At 35.5% G+C, this 20,228-nt stretch overlaps 1 protein-coding gene across 2 annotated transcripts in view; it reads right to left on the bottom strand.

The window, feature by feature from the left end:
* The window catches only part of brca2 (BRCA2 DNA repair associated), a 66,003-nt gene extending 46,364 nt beyond the window's left edge, over positions 1–19,639 (bottom strand). For both annotated transcript variants that reach the window (XM_039745750.1, XM_039745751.1), the window contains exons 1-10: positions 19,210–19,639; positions 13,431–13,539; positions 13,098–13,346; positions 12,808–12,847; positions 12,310–12,365; positions 10,546–10,586; positions 10,322–10,433; positions 10,188–10,243; positions 7,230–7,326; positions 3,550–4,332 (exon numbers count right to left, since the gene is read on the bottom strand). In XM_039745750.1, the coding sequence (XP_039601684.1) occupies positions 3,550–4,332; positions 7,230–7,326; positions 10,188–10,243; positions 10,322–10,433; positions 10,546–10,586; positions 12,310–12,365; positions 12,808–12,847; positions 13,098–13,346; positions 13,431–13,539; positions 19,210–19,233 (1,567 nt within the window). In that variant the 5' untranslated portion in view covers positions 19,234–19,639. The remainder of the gene's footprint in view (positions 1–3,549; positions 4,333–7,229; positions 7,327–10,187; positions 10,244–10,321; positions 10,434–10,545; positions 10,587–12,309; positions 12,366–12,807; positions 12,848–13,097; positions 13,347–13,430; positions 13,540–19,209) is intronic.
* Between the last annotated feature and the right edge of the window lie 589 nt (positions 19,640–20,228).

The following is a 20,228-nucleotide window of genomic DNA, read 5'->3' as shown; positions in this document are numbered from 1 at the left end:
TGCAAACTATGTGGTAAATCAGTTGCCGTTAAAGACAGCTCGACAACTAACATGTTTCACCATTTTCGAACTAACCACCGCACAAAATACGAAGAATACGAAAAGCTTAAGGAGCCAACTGTCCAGCACAAGTCTAAAGTAACCAAGGTACAAGCACAAAAACACACTCGGCAAACTTTAGCGGACTCATTCTGCAAAAAAGTGCCGTACGACAAGAAAAGCAACAGATGGCATGACATAAACACCGTCACCAATTACATCGCAAAAGATATGGTGCCAATTCAAGTGGTTGAGAGAGATGGTTTTAAACAGCTATTGAATACTTTAGACCCTAGGAACACACTGCCTGGCCGAAAATATTTCAGTCAAACAGCTCTGCCTAAGTTGTATGATTCGTGTTGCCAAACTCTGACGCATAAACTGCAAATGGTTTCACATTTTGCCACAACAACGGATTTATGGTCAAGCCGAACATCCGAGCCATACCATTCCATGACGGTGCATTTTATTGACGAAAACTGGCAACTGCAAAGCTTTTGTTTGCAAACATCCTACTTCCCATAAGATCACACTGGCGACATCATTGCGCAAGGTCTGAAAGATGTGCTGGCATCATGGTCACTGCGAGAAGACCACATGGTTTGCATGACAACAGACAGCGGGGCTAACGTTGTCAGTGCACTACAGATTAATAACTGGAAGAGGCTACCTTGTTTTGGGCATAGGCTACATATTGCGATTGGTGCGTAATTTGGGGTTCCTCTATAAAATGCAGTTTAGGTTAAATTGATCTTATTTATTATGACGTTTAAAAATACAAAAAAACCTGATAAGTTATAGAGGACAACAATATAATTCAATATAATTTGAAATAATACATTAAATTTTCTTGGAATTATCGTTATCGTCAAAGTCACGGAAAATATCAAGATTTTTCTTTTCCCCCCAATATCGCACACCCCTATAACCGAGTCATAATTTTTAACATACAAAATACTATGAGTGCCAACGCAGAATCAGTGGGGCCGCAGACATTGCCCTGTCATATCAGAAGCTGTACTTAGATAAGTAAGAAGCTGTGTGTTAACAGAGGCAGCTAAAAAAAAAAAAATCTTGCTATTATCCAGTGTTGGTTTCCATAGGCACCAATTCTATCAGAAGGTTTATTATCTCAAATCTTCACGTAAATATGAGATTAAACATTTTTCTCTGCCATCACTACAAACAGCAAAGGGTAACATACAAAAATATATATAATTTTTTAGTTGAGTACTGGTTTAACAGAGTTAATTAAATTGACGCAGAAAGTGTAGCTCTAGGAATAATTCCTTCAGCAGTAACAATTGGTTATGAATTAGGAAATTGGTTTGAAGAAAAACTTACAACCAATGCAGCCCACCCGGACTGCATTTGAGGACCCTGTTGTATATGTACATTTTGCAACATGCACACATACTATCAACAACATAGCAGTGTATAGCTTATTAAAAGAATTATAGTTATGCAGAAAGGTGCTGAAAGTAAGCATAGGCACTTGTGTATAAAAAGCAGCCAAGGAAGCATGCACATGATTTTCCTTTTGCTCATTAATAAATTTACCTCTTGTTTTTGTTCATTAATTTTTTGGCTCTGTGTGCTTTTTTTCCAACTACCCACATATAGAATAGTTAATGAAGCAAAAACATTACCATTATGTATAAAAATCAGATAATGTAATCCATGGTGTGGTGTGGATATCAGGTAGCAGCCTGGCTGTAAAAATAAATACCTATATGACGTGATGTATATATGCAAGGACAGTCACCTTGTGGACCTGTTGACTTGTGGATCACAGTGGTGTGTAGACCACACTTTGATAACCACTTATAAAATTTTTCAATATGGCTTGATAATGTAGATTGATCCATATACAGGGTGTAGCAGAAATAACTCCCACATTTAGAAAAATTACTGTGGGGTCCCCAAAGCAGGTAGAGGGGTGCAGTCCGTTCCGTAAAGTTTTCAGTCGTCACCACGCTGTGGTCGGGTGAGCATCGAGGCTTTGTATTGGAGGCTTTTTTCAAAAATGTCGAATCTGTAGCTGCGACGCAGAGGGTGTTTCGCACCCAGTTCAGGTTACGTGCTAATGAAAGTGTTCCAGACTGGAAAACCATTTTGCTGTGGGTTCAAAGAGTAAGGGCAACAGGAGGTTTTCAAACATCATCCTCAGTCCTTGGACCAACTAAAGGAGGCTATTCAAGAAGAAATTGAAGGAATTTCGCCCGACATGCTAGTGAGAGTGATGGAAAACTTCAAAGAATGGCTCCAAATGTGTATCAGCTGTCAAGGCCGCCATTTGGAAGATATAATTTTTAAAACTTAAAGTAAATAAACTTTTTTATATCTACATTTGGGAAATAAAAGTTTTTGGTGACAACTCGTAGCATTTTTTTTCAATCCCCCTTTGAAATGTGGGAGTTATTTCTGCCGCACCCTGTATAAACCATCATCAGAAAGATTAACTATCAGTCACTGTATGCAACTGGAATAAGAAAGCTTTGCAATTTTATTTTTGTTTTTCCTGCCCTTCATGAAATCACCAGCCACACTGGAGCTACTGTAAGGGAAGAATCAACTAACCTTGCAATAAAAGTCAAGACATTTTATCAGCCTGCATTTCTACTTTGAGTAGAAGTTGCTTCCATGTTACTGCAGTTGGTAGATTGTTCCATTATATAGCTAAGTATGCTATGCTGGTAGTATTGTTGTTTGTGTTTACAATGTCAAAGTTGTGTTTTGACAAAATAATTACATTATTTTTGTTAAATTATTACTAGTATTATGCATGATTTTGAGGGGAATTTTTGTCCCTGACATTCAACAATTTTACTCCTTAAAACACAATTTGGGTGTATTTTCCCTTCCTGATTAATTGTGGTGCTGCACCCTATGAACAACTGACACTTTAGGATTTTCTCTTTTTTAAAATTTATCCTTTAGCACACCGTTTCTCAAACCTTATAGTGTTGTGACCCACTTTTTCCTCTATTCCTTTATTTGCCCCTCAATTCCAAGGTGAGTATCCCCCTTGGAAAAATGAGCATGAATATCAGGGTGGTTCCCCTTGAGAGGACATTTAAGAGTTGGGGGGCGGTCCACAATTGTGAGATGATCATAGATAAATATGGGAATAAATATTGTGTGGTGCTGTCAATCACTTAGGCAACACACCATGACCCACGACAAACACTGACTCAGTGTTTGAGAAACACTGAAAAACTTTAGCAGGTTCTCTTTAAATAAATCATTCTGAACCTACAGTAATGGTTATACACTACTTTAAGATTCACCTTTCATTACTTTTGGAAATTCTGCATTTTTAAAAAAAGGTAAGATAACTATGGAGTGCATATACCATTTCTACAAATTAAATACATAATTAAAAACTGTGCATTAACTGGAAATAACTTGATATTTACCATGATCCTCATCAAGAAGTGGTTTCAGAAAATGAGATGGCATAACTTAATATTTTTATACCAATTTAAATATAAAGCTTTGGTAGCCTACCTTGAGGAGTAAAAGAAGATGACCTAAGCCAAAGCTGATCTTGCCTTGGAGTCGAATCAGTCATATGTGGAGGTTCAAAACCTTCCTTAGTCTCATTTCTCATTGTAGATCTTTTTTCATTTGGTGACACAGAATATCTTGGTTCTTTGGAAAGAGCAGCTTGTAAAGAAGTGTCAGTTTGTTGCTTTTCTATTTTTTTGAGAGAAATAAAAGTTGACTCATTACCTGTTTCTGGAGTGCAAGTCAAGTCAGGCATATGAATATTTAATAGGAGAAGATCTGTTGGTGAGTATCCAAGCTGTTCTACTGTTAATGTGTCAGATTTATATTTGGACAGTCCCTCTTCATTTTGATCAATTTCTTTTTCTTTAAAATTGGCTAAACAATTAGAATGGCCAGTATCATTTTTTACTACATCAGTTTTAGGTGAATTTCTCCATTTTGCTTCTTCTCCAGGTTGATTTAAAAATTCATTGTCCAAACTGGTGTCCAAATTGACAACATCTGAAAAGCTGGTATCTTTATGAGGAATCTTAAAATTTTCAGATACTTTCGCTGAAAGAGTTTTATGTGAAGTATTCTGTTCATGTTCAGGATTTGTATTTCCTTTCCTTGAAGATGTACTGCTAAAAAAAATTGATAAAACATCTTCAGCACCTTCCAGTACTTTTGCCACTGTATTGAGGGCTTCATTATCAACTGAACTTGCCAATGTCTGCTTCCAGGCTGAGCATGCATTATTATTTTCTTCAATTTCAGCTTTGGCACCACAGTCTTCAGTTTCTGTATAATCAAACTGTAAGTTACTGACAGTTTATGCTAAGAAACAAATTATGTACAGTTATGTGAAAGCTTTGCTGTTGAGTTACTGTATATTATTTACTTATGATATAATTACTTATCATCTAGTGTAAATTGAATCCTAAAATTAAATTAATCTAACCTCAGGATTCAATAAGATAACAGATATTTTGTATTTTATATTCTACACAAATAAATTGGTATACATAGATCATATATGCAAATAAAACATTTTTTCTTGCCACCATCTCAATAAAGAACTTAATTATAAATAAATTATGCTAATCAAGTGTACTTAATCAGTTAATGATCAAAACATGCAGCTAGCCACCTACATATAAAAGCAGAATTTTTGGTAGTTCACTCTGTAGTAAGCAGGTTTGTGGATCACCATACCAAGAGAACAAAAAATCTGCAAACATCTCAGAGATGGAGCTGCAATTACTCATCAGTCTGAAAAGGGTAAGAAGGCCAAATAATGTGAAATCTACCATTCTGCAGTGATTTTAAAGTAAAATCTAGACCTCATCCCCTTAAGACAATGAGAAGGAAACTTGAGAACCACATATAAATAAATGACCCCAAACATCAGTGAACTGAACCATGTTGTAAGTAAGGAAGACATGTCAAATTTCCTCCAGATCAATATGAGAGACTAATCAACTCAACCCAAAAACAATGTCCTTCAAAATATTTTGCAGCCAAGGGTGGTCATGTATGTAATATACTTATGTTGTCAAACATGGCTTATGAATGTTGAGTTATTATTGCTGATAAAACAATGTAAATAACATAAATAATATATATGTGCGCACACACACACCGTACAAGCAAATAATACTGCGATAAGTGTACATTTTGTATTTTTAAGTTAAATTTTTTTTTTTTTAACATTTCACATACATTAATTTACATCAGGAAATTGTGCTCAAGGTGAAAATGTTTTTCTAAATTAAAGAAAAAGATACAATTTCTGTTTCTGCGGTTTAAAATGGAGTCCACAGGGCACTGGTCCAAATATAACAACAAAAGCTTTAAAAGGTTTCTTCCACCAATACTTCTATTATTTTGTTGTTTGTTTTTCTTGTGGCCACCTCTATTTTGTGCTAGTTTTGCAAGGCAGCAGTTGTGTAATTAATGTTAATGACTTCCACTGCTATTCTTGGGATAAGATATTCATGTTACATATGACTTCATCATGCAATGTAACAATATATATATTTAAAATGGACATTATTTTAGCTTCAAAACCCCAATGAATTATACATTGTTAGCAATAAAGTATGCCGTTTTAATAGTCCCTCTAATTGTGGGATTTTGTGATTATGATCTTCTGCTAATGCATTTGACAGAGATTTGATTTGTGCTTTAAAGCACTTTGAGCTAGGTCACATAAATGTCTGAAAAATAGTAAAGTTCTCAAACACCAACTAAATATATTTTATTTTTCAAACAATATATAGAGCACCTTGCTCATTTAACTTTATAGGCTAGCTACAGGTACATATAAGCCTATCAGAAAATTGACTGGATGGATAGACAAACAACTGCAGTCATGGCCAATATTTTCAGAGGATAAATGCAAGGCTTTAACTCTTTAATATATTAGACTATTTATGGTGATGTATTAAAAAATAGGACTGTATATTGGCAAGAATTTTGCGATACTTTATCATAATACAGGGGTTACAATTCAATATATTGTGGTATACTGCAATAGTGTAAGCAAGGTGACATATTGCAATTTTTTTTTAAATCTAATTTTAGGAAAACTATCATAGTGTAAAGCATAAAATCTGAGAAAAAAAAAGTTTATTTTATGCACTCAGAACAGCAGGATTTGCAACTGCATTAATCACAAATGAGAAACAAAAATATTATACTTGTTCATTTATTTATTAAGGAAAATGATCGAATATTACATATTTGTCAGTGGCAAAAAGTATGTGAACCTTTGCTTTCAGTATCCGTTCACAAAACATTCTTCCAATAGCCTTCTGGTTTTTCCACGTGATCTTTAGCAAACTGCAGACGAGCAGCAATGTTATTTTTGGAGAGCAGAGGCTTTCTCCTTGCAACCCTGCCATGCACACCATTGTTGTTCAGTGTTCTCCTCATGGTGGACTCATGAACATGAACATTAGCCAATATGAGAGAGGCCTTCAGTTGCTTAGAAGTTACCCTTGGGTCCTTTGTGACCATGCCGACTATTACACGCCTTGCTCTTGGGAGTGATCTTTGTTGGTTGACCACTCCTGGGGAGGGTAACAATGGTCTTGAATTTCCTCCATTTGTACACAATCTGTCTGACTGTGGGTTGGTGGAGTCCAAACTCTTTAGAGATGGTTTAGTAAACTTTTCCAGCCTGAGGAGCATCAACAACTCTTTTTCTGAGGTCCTCAGAAATCTCCTTTGTTTGTGCCATGATACACTTCCACAAACATGTGTTGTGAAGAGCAGACTTTGATAGATCCCTGTTCTTTAAATAACACAGGGTGCCCACTCACACCTGATTGTCATCCAATTGACTGAAAACACCTGACTCGAATTTCACCTTCAAACTGCTAATCCTAGAGGTTCGCATGCTTTTGCCACTCACAAATATGTAATATTCGATCATTTTCCTCAATAAATATATGACCAAGTATAATATTTTGTCTCATTTGTTTAACTCGTTTCTCTTTATCTACTTTTAGAGCTTGAGTGAAAATCTGATGATGTTTTAGGTCATATTTATGCAGAAATATAGAAAATTATAAAGGGTTCACAAACTTTCAAGCACAACTGTAGAACAAATCTGAACAACAATTCTATTAAAAAGGAATGGCATGGTACTTACATAATTCAACTTTATGAAAATGATCACCAAGAAAACTCACCCAGGGTTTGTATTTTGTGGTGTTTAGGCGATACGTGTGTTGTAAGCTCTCCATTAACATTTTTAGACTGCTTGTTGGAAAAAAGTCTCCTCACCAACTGCAAGATAGTAGAAAATAATTAATAAATATGGTAACTTTGCAGTATTAGCAATGCTAATCAGTTTAATTCTGAATTGGCAAAACAGGTACAACATGACATATCACTATTTTAACCATCTTTCTAAATTGTACATACTTTACAGGTTTTCTATATATTAAAAATCTACAGTCTTTACCTAAATAACCTAAAATCAAGCAGCAGTCCAAAAAATCATCTAAAGATTGTGGGGGGAGTCAATATAATAGAGCTTTTCAACTTTTGGTGCTAACAAAGACAAGTGTGTGTGTGTGCTTTTTTTTTGGCATCACAGAAGAATCTTTGCCGACATGTGTTCTATAGTATCTTCTGAAATGTAAAAGCTATGAATTTTATTGGTAGTCGTGTAATAAATGTTTCTGTATTCCAAAAGAGATATTTCTATTATTGATGTCCATTTAAATAGAACATTTTGGACCATTATGGTTTTAACAATGCTAAAGTGGAGAAATAGCTTAATATAGAAATACATTTTTTTTTTTTTTTTTTAAACTTTGTGATATTACAATAAAGTATTCTGGCACACAGTGCAAATGTGAACAGTTTCTGACAGAAACACCTTAAGACCCATTTATCTAATTTTTAATTTTCCGCACACACACCTGAACATATGTAAGCAAAGAATGGCAGAGAAGAATGAAACCTCAGCTGAAATTGTTTCTCCAATTTGGCTGCAACAAAGAGTTGGTGTCAAAAAAAATGAACATTAAAGTCCTTAAAATTAAAAAGTAAGGGGATCTCAACATCACAAGTTGCTCTGCAAGCATAAAGGCTCGTCTCACAAAGACTACTCAGCCACGTGTAAAAAATATTTAAGTGGGATGAAGCAAGTCAAGGGTTTTTCTTATCAGATTTAATGTATTTTTTACCAATAGTGATGATATATGGTTTCAATTTTAAATTCATTTAAATTAAACGGTAACAATTAATTGAATTAAATATTAATTGATTTTCAACGCAGAACTGAATTGCAGTCCTTGATACAAAAAATGTGATTTTATCAAATCATGACCCAAGTATGGCTTATTTTGTACTGCCCTTAGTAATTTACACTTCTACTGTCAACTGTAACACAATCGACCTTGAATATTGGAATCAAGGCAGATTTATTTCATTAACTCGGTGGTTTCATTGAAGAATAAAGTTATACTGGTTTTCATCCTAATAAAATAGCATTCAGTTCCTGGAGAAGTGGTAACAGGCAATACCATCCAACTCCAGAGATATCCCTTAAATTATTTATATATTCAACTTTATAAAATGCTCATCACTCCAGTACAGACCTGCAGCATGTGTACAGTAGTGGTTTTTACTGCTATGCAACTATGTCAAGGCTATACTGTAAGTCTTTGGCACTTTCAGCTCTTTGTGTCACCTTAATGTTAACTCCAAAGCAATGGTTAAGTGCACACTTTCACCGCAGTCTTATTAATGGAAACACATACTAAGACTACTTCTGCAGTTCCCTTGCAGCTTAAAAGCAACACAGGTCCGCTGGTGAAAACGCGCACAAAGCCCTGTGAAATGAAGCCTATGCAGATCTTCTTCTAAAGAACTAACTAGCATCTGTTGGAAGCTCTCATCACCCCCTGTTGCTTCTGTCTTTTGTCACAAAGCATGTACAGTTTGCTGTTCTACTTGCAAAAATGACCCGTGAAACACCACAGCATACTTTCAATGTGATTCCCCCTCAAATGACTGCTGGATTTGCAGATACTGGAATTTACAAATTACAGAAATCAATGAGACCTCTTTAAATACAACCATCAACAGCAATTGATTGGTTCGGTAAACAAAGTAACATTTAAAAATGCTATGGCTTAGATTGAAAGTACATATTGAAAGTAACCAAATAAGAAATAATCCACATGACTATAGTGTGCTTCAAATTGATTCGAGATACATTAAACTCTAAATTAAGTCAACATCTGTACCCGGTTCAATCCATGGGAAGGGATCAGAACATGTTCACGTTTGTTGTCACTTCCTGTTTCTCCTAATATAGTGCTTGCTCCATCCAGAGCTTCCACTCACCCACCCAGTCTCTATTGACAATTATTGCCCCAAAGTTACAAACTATAAATATCACTTTCCTGCAGTGATCCAACATGCCAAAGGCTGTTCAGCTCAAAGAACTGCACTCAAAGATGCGAGCAAGCCATAAGGGTAAATTTAGGCAAGTATTTAATAATGGTATGTATGGAATAATGACAAATTTTGCAGTCTCATTTGCTATTACGTAAGGCATTAAAAGGGCTTAAACTGGACAATGTGTTCCCCATGTTAAATACATTTCAAACGACAGATTTTTGTGATGAACTCTCTTCTCACTGGTAACACAAACAAAGATTATTACCATTGTATTTAGTTAACAAAACAAATCATCTGAATATAGCCAATATTAATAGGAGCATACAACCTCACTGATAACACCATCATACAATTTCAGCCAGACAAGCTACTGACTTCATCCTTCACTTGTGAGGGCAAACACTGGTGGAAACTCATAAATTAGAAATTCCCATTTTCGTTTTAAATCTAAGCAGGACTAGCCATAAACTGGGCATGAATTAATATCAAAATATGTGGCTGAGGCATTCTGCTACTGTAATTTCTGAATACTTTTTGGTACAGTACATAACTTTTTATAAATTGGTACTTGTTTATCCTGTCATATCTACCACAATAAATAAATTAAATTACCTAACTTTCAGTCATTTGCTTAGTTTCTACCCCCATATAAATGAAATCCCAACAATAAACTATGCTCATCCTGTATAAAACATTATATTAAATGTTAAAAATTATAAAATAATAATTACCATGCTAGGCTTCTCCTCAGGATGACATTGTCCATCAAAGTCACTGTGCCATTTAGCTACAAAAAAGTGCATTATTAGATTTGGAACTTAAATAATAACTGACCATTAAACACATTGATAAATTTCTTACTTACAGACAAGTACAGTAGGTGTCACAGTTCTTGGTGTGTTCAAAGAACTACTCCAAGACATATCAGGGTCTATTACAGCGCCAAGGGATTCAGATATATGATTTGTAGAACCGATCTGTTTAAAAAAAAAAATATATATACTTTTAACTTAAAAAGGTCTATTAATGGAAATGATTCTACATACATTATAATCTTGTGGAAATAATGAAAATCAAATAAAAATTTACTTTAGAAAGGTTTGGAGTTTGAAGAAGATCTTCGAATGTTCCTGAAATAATGGAGAAAAATCAACACATTAGTGCACATTCTAAAATGTATTCACATTTGCACTAGCAGATAAAAACATTCTGGTACATGTATGATGATAACATCCACACAGAGTTCTCACTGCTTAAACAACATAACTGGCCAGGGCACAAAGGGCCATGAATGAGGTATAAACCAACACCATCAAATACACAGCCTTTATTAACACCTTTACTATTTCTGGATATATAGTACCAATAGAATTTTTATTTTCATATTTTTCTAAGCAAGAATTAAAATTACTGTGTAACAAACGTGCACATTAACTGAGATTAGAACAGAAATGTCTCAATTATTGTAAAATTTGTTTCAGTGTTGCAATTTATTGTTTCATTTCATTTTTTGTAAAACTTCAGGTAATGATTCTCACTATTACAGGAACCACTAAGAAACCACTGGCTTTATTAATAAAGTAACTGAAAGATGTAATTGTTTAAAAAATAAGGGATAGATCATAAACATGATGTTGAAACTATTAACTATAGTTGAAATTTTATACTGTTCAACTCTCCTACATGTCAGCTTGAGAAATAATGAAATTACTTTCATTACTTTTACACACTAATAAAGATTTTCTTTAGAGTAAGACCATTTTAAGCACTTTCGGTGACACCAAGAGACACCTTGTCAACAAGAAAAATAAGCTGCTGCAGCAACAAGGAGAAGTACTGAAACCGTTTTCAGTTGTTTCATCCCTCCCTTCACTTGCAAAGTCAAGAAAGCGACCCTGGAAGATACAAGTCATCCGAGTAGTACTGTTGCATTTGGATGCTATGGGAGTTTATGGAGTTCCCAAATGTGATATCTCACCTTCTCACTTCATCACTTTCACATGAATTTCCAGTCCAATTTTGGGGAGAAACTGAAAGCTACTTCTAATTTGCTACTTGATCTGCACAAAAAGCATTGAATATAAACACCATAATAAAATCTTTCATGAACTGTGTCTCTTCCACTGCAACTTGACCACGTTATTTTTTATATTATTGACTAGGCAAGAGGTTAGTTTTCAGTAAAAACTCAAAAAATTCAGGTAGGATTTTTTCTTCAAATTGTCTGACTTTGAGATCTCACTTCAAAGAGTTTACATGTAAAATTTCAGACTGGGAAACCTTTCCATCTGACCCATAGCATGTGAATCCAACATCAGAATCAATTAATTTTCTGTACCAGCCTTGTGCAGTTCAAGGTGATGGAGCCCAGGATTTATCCAAGCACCATTAGATACAATGCAGGAATCTATCTTGGACATAGTAATTAAATTGGTGACACTGGTATGGCTATATATGTGTAAGTTTACTATGCTTGTCTTTGGAATAACACTTTGTGAAAAACTCATGCAAACACAAGTAGAATATGAAAAATCCACACAGGCAATGACTGAGCCTAAAACTCAAATCTAGCCTACTGTAGCTCTGAGACAGCAGCAATGCTAACAATTACACCTCTGTCCTATTTTCCTTTATTAGCCACCAAATATTTCAGTGCTAATTATAATTTATTTAAACTGATATTCAATTATTCGAATAAAGCTACAGTTACAGAATCTACTTTTCTACATCAAAATATTTTAGCAACACCTGTATATATTAAAAATAAGGAGTACAAAGGTTTATTGCTAAAATATCTCAGACTTAAGTAGCAAAAGACACAATCTTTAATTCACTTAACTTTATATAACTTACCAAGATTATTATTAACATGATGAGGTTTTTTATTGACATTCTGTAAAACCACTGGGCTGTAAAGAAAATGTAAAATACCTCAGTCTAGACAATAATCAAAGAAATTTACAGCATTATTTCTAATAAATCGTGAACATTTTAGGCATTTCTTTGAGGACTTTAACACAAGGCACAGGTATGTGTAGGAGCTCAGTATCTTTAATAAAAAAAAAAATCACACACTATGAACAAAGATATAATTTAATAATTTTTGGAAATGTCCAGGGATATGTTTTAAACATGGACTGCCCCAAGTCCCTATAATTGTCTATAATGCTTATTTCTTCCTAACTTTCTATCAAAGAATTAATTAACATTAACAGGTTTATAGGGTGAATAATTTTTGAACATTATAATATACACTACATACTTGTATCACTTAATATACCATCCATGAAAGAATTTATCACAAATACAATTAACATATTTAGATTAGGTGATAAAAAAAATGTAAAATACCTGCTCTCCATGAATGTGGTCCTTGCATTTTGCTTTGACCCTAATGAGAAAACATGTGAAAAATGTAAACCAGTCACTCGAGCAACCCAGAAAATTATTCTACATATTACCTTTGAATTGGAATTATCAGGCTTATTTTTTCAGGTATTAATTGTAAAGCTATATTTTAGAAAAGTACAAAAAATACTGAATAAACCCTTGTATATATTTAAGAGTATTCTTATTATGGTTATGTTTTGAAACAATATTAAATTAACTGAAAAAATACCCAAAGTGTACTAAACTATTACCTGTCTCAAACAGAGTATTTGTAAGGTCAGGAGTTGATATTTTTGGTGATAAGCCCTTCTGCCCTTTGAAAATATTAGGTGTTGACAGAAATTGGCTTTCCAAGAATTGCTGCTGTTTCCATGTTGTTATGGGACTCTCTGCGTGACTGCTGTGGTCTCTGGAGTTAGTATCATAATGATGATTGTTGATTTCACTAGATGCTTTTGCTGTGAGTTCTTCAAACCAATTCACATGGAGTTCTCCTAGATCTTTGAATTTGGATAAAAAATATAAAATAGTCAATAACTGACCACAAAAATTTAATTTTAGAAAGTCATGTTAGCTTGTTTTACCTGGAGCACAACGGGTTTTGAAAATTTCAAATGTATTTCTCAACCTTAAAATTTCACATCCATCTGAACATTTGAAGAAACTTTCTCTTTGCATCCTCTGGGATTGTGCCTAAAAACAATTACAAAATCACATTATTCTATAAAGCCTGTGCACAATTACTTAATATCAGACCAATATAGAGTGAAATCCTAACGTAATAAGTCTGTTTACCACAGGAGGAAACTGACTGGTGTAATCACAAGGGGGCGCCACTGGGCCACAATGTCACCCAACACAACTCTGGGTTCAAAAAAAGGATTTTTATTTGTTGTCAAGTGCTTTCAACAATGAACACAGCCAATGACACACAATCATGAGACTGTTTTCTCCCCTTGTGCCCTCCTGGTGAGTGTCACCCAGTGCCTCCCAATTTAGACTCCCCAAAGTGTGGTTGCGGCTTCTTTTAAACAGGATCCAGGGCTGCTTCTAGTGTCACAGATTTCTACAGCTGCACCAGTTAACACACCACCATTTTATTCACATTAAAAAGAACACAAATATTTCTATTTATGCACTTTTTAAGGACTCAAAAGTAAACCATAACCCATTACAAATTATTCCCTCAACTCCAATAAATTTCATTTAATAAAAAAAATCATTACATTTATATAGCACTTTCTCAGTACTCAAAGCGCTATCCACACAGGGAGGAACCGGGAAGCGAACCCACAATCTTCCACAGTCTCCTTACTGCAAAGCAGCAGCACTACCACTGCGTTATCTAACATGTTTAAGATGCTGCGGTGGGCTGGCGCCCTGCCCGGGGTGTGTTTCCTGCATTGTGCCCTGTATTGGCTGCGATTGGCTCCGGCAGAACCCCGTGACCCTGCAGTTAGGATATAGCGGGTTGAATACTGGATGAATGGATGGATGTTCAAGATGACATTAATGTGTGGCCTATGCTATCCCCAAACTAACTGCGGACATTTTACAAAAGTGTTTTTCTACCAGATTATACTTGAAATACTGCAGCTGTATTTTAATATAAGATACCAACTAAACATCTTCTGAATTACCAATATTCATCACAAATGTCTTTCTTAAGGGATTTTCATTTTAGTACTTTTGTTGCCACTGATCAAGAAGCCTACAGAATTTCATTTTGTTAATAAAGACAGAACTCCTGTGGTCTACAGTTTAACTGTGAAAATACCAAAGTTAACACTTTAATATAGAACATAGGGCTACTGTACAACTAGTTACATTGGAGCTTATTGTAATAAGTTTTTAAAGGGATAAAGAAAAGAAAACAATCAGTAAGTAACATAACATCTGTGATCAGTATCAGCCCTAAAAAAACCTGATTGGAGCATCCCTAATAATGAATAATAAAATTAAGCCCTTATTTGATCAGAATCTGCTGTTATGGGTAACTCAGAAGTGACTTGAAGTAGAATGGTTTGACAGCTGCTCTGCACCCTGAAGTTACGATAAAATTATTCCATCAGGGTGTAAGGAGTTCACTGCACAGGATGACTCCTCCGGTTCCTTTTTCTCTTAGTGTACTTCTTCACTTACTTTGATGTGAAGGCTGATATTCCAGTCTTCTCTCTCTCTCACTCTGTTTACTGGAGGATTGCAGCAAAAAAAAGACACATGCGTTAGCTGAACTACCATAACGCCTCATAAAAATGGGCACTACAACTAGATTACCATAAAGCTTAGAAAAACAGATGCTGCATAAATCATTTTTTCTGATTGGTCAATTTACTGAATGTGTCGTTTGTAGTGAAAATCGGACAAATTAGATTGGCGGCCAATCGATTAAAAGCATCACTAGCCGTTAGTGCAGTATGAAAATCAAATTATTCTGCTCTCCAGAATGGAGAGTTTATTGTTTATTTCAGGCACTGCTCTCCAGTGATTTAACGCTTACCTAACTGACAACCAGCTAAGCAGCCCACGACAGCACTGGTACTGGTCGACAAGTTTTGTGAATAAAAGACATTAACTAACAGGTCGATATAACACAATGTTGCTGTATTAAATCCATGTGGACATCTATTTTTCCTCCAGTCTTCTTGGTTAATAATAATAATAATACATTTTATTTATATAGCGCCTTTCCCATGCTCAAGGCACTTACAGAATATAAGAAAGAATGGCAGGGTATACAGTATATAGCATTGTACAAACCAAATAAATAAATAAAGAAGATTAAGACAGTAAATTCAGAGAAAGCCTAACAGACAACATAATTGATGGTCTAGCGCACACACACACACAGGTTACATGAGCATCTTGACAGAGAGGTAAACTGAGAGAAGGGGAATGAAGTCAAGTAGATTAATCTAAATGCACACGATCTGCAGCCTGCTCAGAGACATGGCTTCCACAAGATGAGGTGCACTTGCTGTAGTTGACTTTTCAGGTATAATTAGAATGTTGAGTTTCTTGCAAAAAATAAACCCAAATTCTGTAGACAGTTGGGCCTGTCCTCTTTAAGTTAAATAGTTCTTATGATTAACTCATAGCTACTCCAATGAATACTGATCTGGAGGGATGTTATGCAGCCTGCTACATACCTTTTGGAGCTTCAGCTTTAGTTAGCTACCTTATCAATGCTACTGCTTTAGTAAGTTATACATTAATATTAGCAATATACTGGCAGTACAATTACAGATTACAGATACAGAAGGCATTCGGTAGTCAAATATGTGTGCTTTATGATTTTTTTCGTTCAGATTCATTATAGCTCAGAAAAGAAAAAGCCAGCCACAGATAAGAAGGAGATAACTGGATTTGCTAAAAATCATTTGTGCTTAAATGATTTTGCTCACCTTCTCAACTGTTTCTTAGCTCATTTCGCCTTTGAAATATTACATGATGTAGCTTCCTATCTGAGCTTATTACAATAGCCTTTTTGCATTGGACAGTCTGTTAATATGTGTAATATTGTCTTTTATCTACCATTTTTTTTTATGGAAAGTGTCAGAATGAAAAATATTTAAGCTGATTGTTACACGTTATTAACACTTATTTTGAGAACTGTTAACTTTATGCATTTTCATTTTTAAAGGACAGTGAGAATCAGTCTGATCAGCCATCTTCAGTTCCATTGTTGCCTCAAATTGCATCCTTGCATCCTACAACAGTCCGACAGCGATAGCCATAATCAGTGATGACATCTACAAATGATTTTACAGATTAATGCTTTACCTGAATATTAAAGATTTCCTTTGCTTTATTATAACTAAACCAATAACAGCAGACTGCATGATAACGTGCAGTGAATACACTTGACTTATAGTTTTCAGACTCTTTCTCTGTACGTTTAGCATTCGTTTGCTCAAAGAGGTTGATGCGATTGCTGCTTCCTAAGTAGCTTTTCTTTTATCCACCCTAGTGGCCTGCTTTTTCTCTTCTTCTGTCGGCATCTTTTCACATTGAAACTGATTAAGTCCGTTTTTGTGTTGCAATTACTTAGTACATTTTTCTTAATTTTTCACTTAAGCTGGGACTTAAGTGTTCAATCTGCCTCAAAAATGATTTAAGATATGAAGAGGTAGGGGAAGTGACGGCGAAGATGGTAGGGATGAAAATGGGCACAACTACCCTGCTGGCCGCTTCCGAGAGTATATTCTGCAATAACATAAACATAAAAAAGAGTAATAAAAATCACCACAAAAGGGTATAGTAGAGGTCACGTAGTATATGTGTACCAAATTTCAGTTCAATAGGTCAAACGGTCTGCAAGCTACAGGTGATTTAAAATCCTGGACAGACTAACGAACAGCCACAGTAGCGTATTATATAAGAAGACTGTGCTAAAACAATAGTGTCTATTGATAACCAACATACGGTGGTACTGCCATGTAAGTCATTAGACAAGTTGAAGGAAAAAAACAAAAGTTAATAGCAATTTCTTAATAAAGCAGAGAAAAGCCAAGCAAAATGACCCCTTTTACTGGCTAACTAAAAAGATTACAATATGCAAGCTTTTGAGGCAACTAAGGCCCCTTCTTCAGGCAAGATGTAATACAGAAACTGAAGTTTCCTGTGTTTATATCCACACACTAGGACAAGAAACAACATTGGTAAATCTTTAAATGAAAAATCTTAAATGTAAAAAATTAATAGGTTCATTCAGGCTAAGATTAATTGAACAAGAGAGAGGAGGACAACGTATGGTCAAGACCTTTGGATAACTGTCCAACAAAGTCCTTTGAAGTCTGTGATGAGTTTTTCAAACCAATATGGGTCTGTAGACAGGTTGTCTGTGTCAGTCTGAGAGATGCAAACAGTCCTCGTACCTGGCTATAAAACTCTCGTCTCTATTCAAGCCATGTAGCAATGTATTAAATTTTAACATGAGTTTAACTTCCCATTCTTTTCTCTCTTGCTGTGTTTTGAAGTTGCCCATAAGCACTGTGACTTGAAAGTCCCTCTCACAGTGTCCATGGCTGTTGAAGTGGGCCGCTACAGGAACATCTGTGTTGCCATATTTAATGTGTAAATTCATTCTCTGGCGGAGTGTTTGTCCAGGGTGCAGTGTCAGGACATTTCATGCAGAGAATTAGGTAGATTACATTAGATGATCTGCAGGAAAATGATCCCTTTATGTGATGTTCAAGTCGGCATTGTGGTATAAAATTACTTTTTTTGATATAACTGACTTTAGCCATATTACACAATTTTCAGTTGATTTAACATTTTATAAAGATGACACTAAAGTTGATTTCAAAAGGAAAAGTGAATGTTTATCACATATCTCTTGGCTTATGCATGCCTTTAAGAAATTAAATGCTGTGTGGAGCAAAACTTTTTAAAATTTGAATGAAACAAAACAGAAGAGAAGTTAAAGCCTAGTTTAAAAAAATAAAGTCCTCCACATTCATACTAAGGATCTTCGGGATCACTTGTGATTCCTCCTTTTCTTATGAAGCTCACATAAATCACATTAAGAAAATGAATTACATCCAGTTCTGCAACATATCCTAAGTATGCTCGATTCTCTCTTCCGATACTGAAACGCTTGTCCATACTTTCATCACATCCCTCTTTTGCACCTTTCTAATAGTGAATACCCCTTATCTTTTTGGCTTAATACACTTTTGTAATTGTCCTCACTCAGACACAAGGCCTGCTCTGTTTGGGTCGGTCAGACTTCACGGCTTTCATGTCTTCTAAAAGTGAACACAAAGTGATCTGTTCGCCCACTATGTCTGATGCTGGCAATCTTCTTTTGCCCCTAATTAAGCAAAGCTCTATAGCTGATACACATTTTGGAAAGAACTCCCTAAATTAACTAACCAGGCTCAAAACATTCTTTTAACGCGTCTTTTAAAACATTTGTTTAACTTACACTAACATTCTCATACCCTCTTTCAGTTCTCTCTCGCTCCTTATGTTATTAAACGTTAAATGCCGTAATGTATCCGATTAGAATTTTACTAGAAAGCGATGTGTTAATGCAAAGTAACTATACTGTGGACAGAGGCGCTTCAAAGTGGAAATGTACACACATGGGCGCAAACCGCAAAGCTGCAAGAACATTCAAAACCATTTAGTCGACTGAATTTAAAGTTCATCTGAGGTTGAAAGAAAGATTTTATGAATGTAACAATACCATGCAGAAAATGACAACCAGCCCTTAACTATTTATCTATTATGTCGAAGATGCATATACACAATTAGGCAGAGCTTCATACATTTTAGCATTACTGAACATAGTGTTGAATACAAACTTCTCTCCATTTTGTTTTACTCAGATCGCTTACGTTATGCAATTATTCTTACCTGATGCACCTCTGTCTGTGTCATTCGTTAACTCGTTGACATGAGGGACACGGTTCTTTTAATGTAATAGCAGCTGAAAGACACTCGTTTCAAAAGATTCTGCTTTGTCCTGTGGAGCAACGACTGTAAAATCTGAAGAAATAAACAGATACCCAAAAGTAGCAGCCCGAGAGAACGGTATCCTGTGATGAAACTGTCGCTATGGAGTGGCTGCACCACGAAAGCAGTTAGGGTGCTTTTTTACTTTTTGTCTTCTTCCTTTACACCGTCGTCCTCCTTTTCCTTGCAGACTCCATATACTAGATTAAAAATAAACACCGCAATATGCAAACAACTCGGCATTCAACAGATCCCGCGCAGTCGACAAGCATGTAGCATTGCGAATCACGTGTCAATCTCCATCCAATCAAATGCGACGCTTTTTCCGTCGGCACGTTCAAGTGCGGAAGACTCGCGACGTGCTGCATTATTGACATAGCGAAGCAATCATATTGAAGCAAGTTAAAGTGGGAGGCGTTTCAATTGTGAGCTCGCTGTCTTTTTTTAGTCAATAAATTCATTTTCTGTGATAAAATATCCAATACATCAGGATGACGGACATTCCATCTATTTCTGAATCATCTTGTGGCTGTAGCAAAATTTGCAGTACACTCGGCGTTTTTAAATTTTGTGTTGTTCAGTGTAACGATTGCTTTGCTTATCATGGCCTTTTCATTATTACGTGCAAATCTAAATATAAGATGAAAATTCTGCATACCGCGTACATGCAAGCTGTGTGGCGTTTCCTCCCTCAATCCCTGTGTTTTGTATTTTTTCCCCTTGCGGAAGATATCGTCGGTTAGTTAGTAACGCTGAAGAAAAGCCGCATCAGACTGCAAGTGTCCTCTAATTAATGGACTGCCATCTCATCCCGGTTTGTTACTGTCCTCTGGGCAGTCCCGCCTAGATGAGCTCTGCTGGACCCCATAACATTGAGCTAAATGAATTAACAGAACAAAAAAGTGCTTGTAAATTAGAAC

The sequence above is a fragment of the Polypterus senegalus genome, chromosome 2 (genome assembly GCF_016835505.1).
Source record: "Polypterus senegalus isolate Bchr_013 chromosome 2, ASM1683550v1, whole genome shotgun sequence".
Taxonomy (NCBI): Eukaryota; Metazoa; Chordata; class Cladistia; order Polypteriformes; family Polypteridae; genus Polypterus; species Polypterus senegalus.
This window is presented reverse-complemented; position numbering and strand designations above follow the sequence as displayed.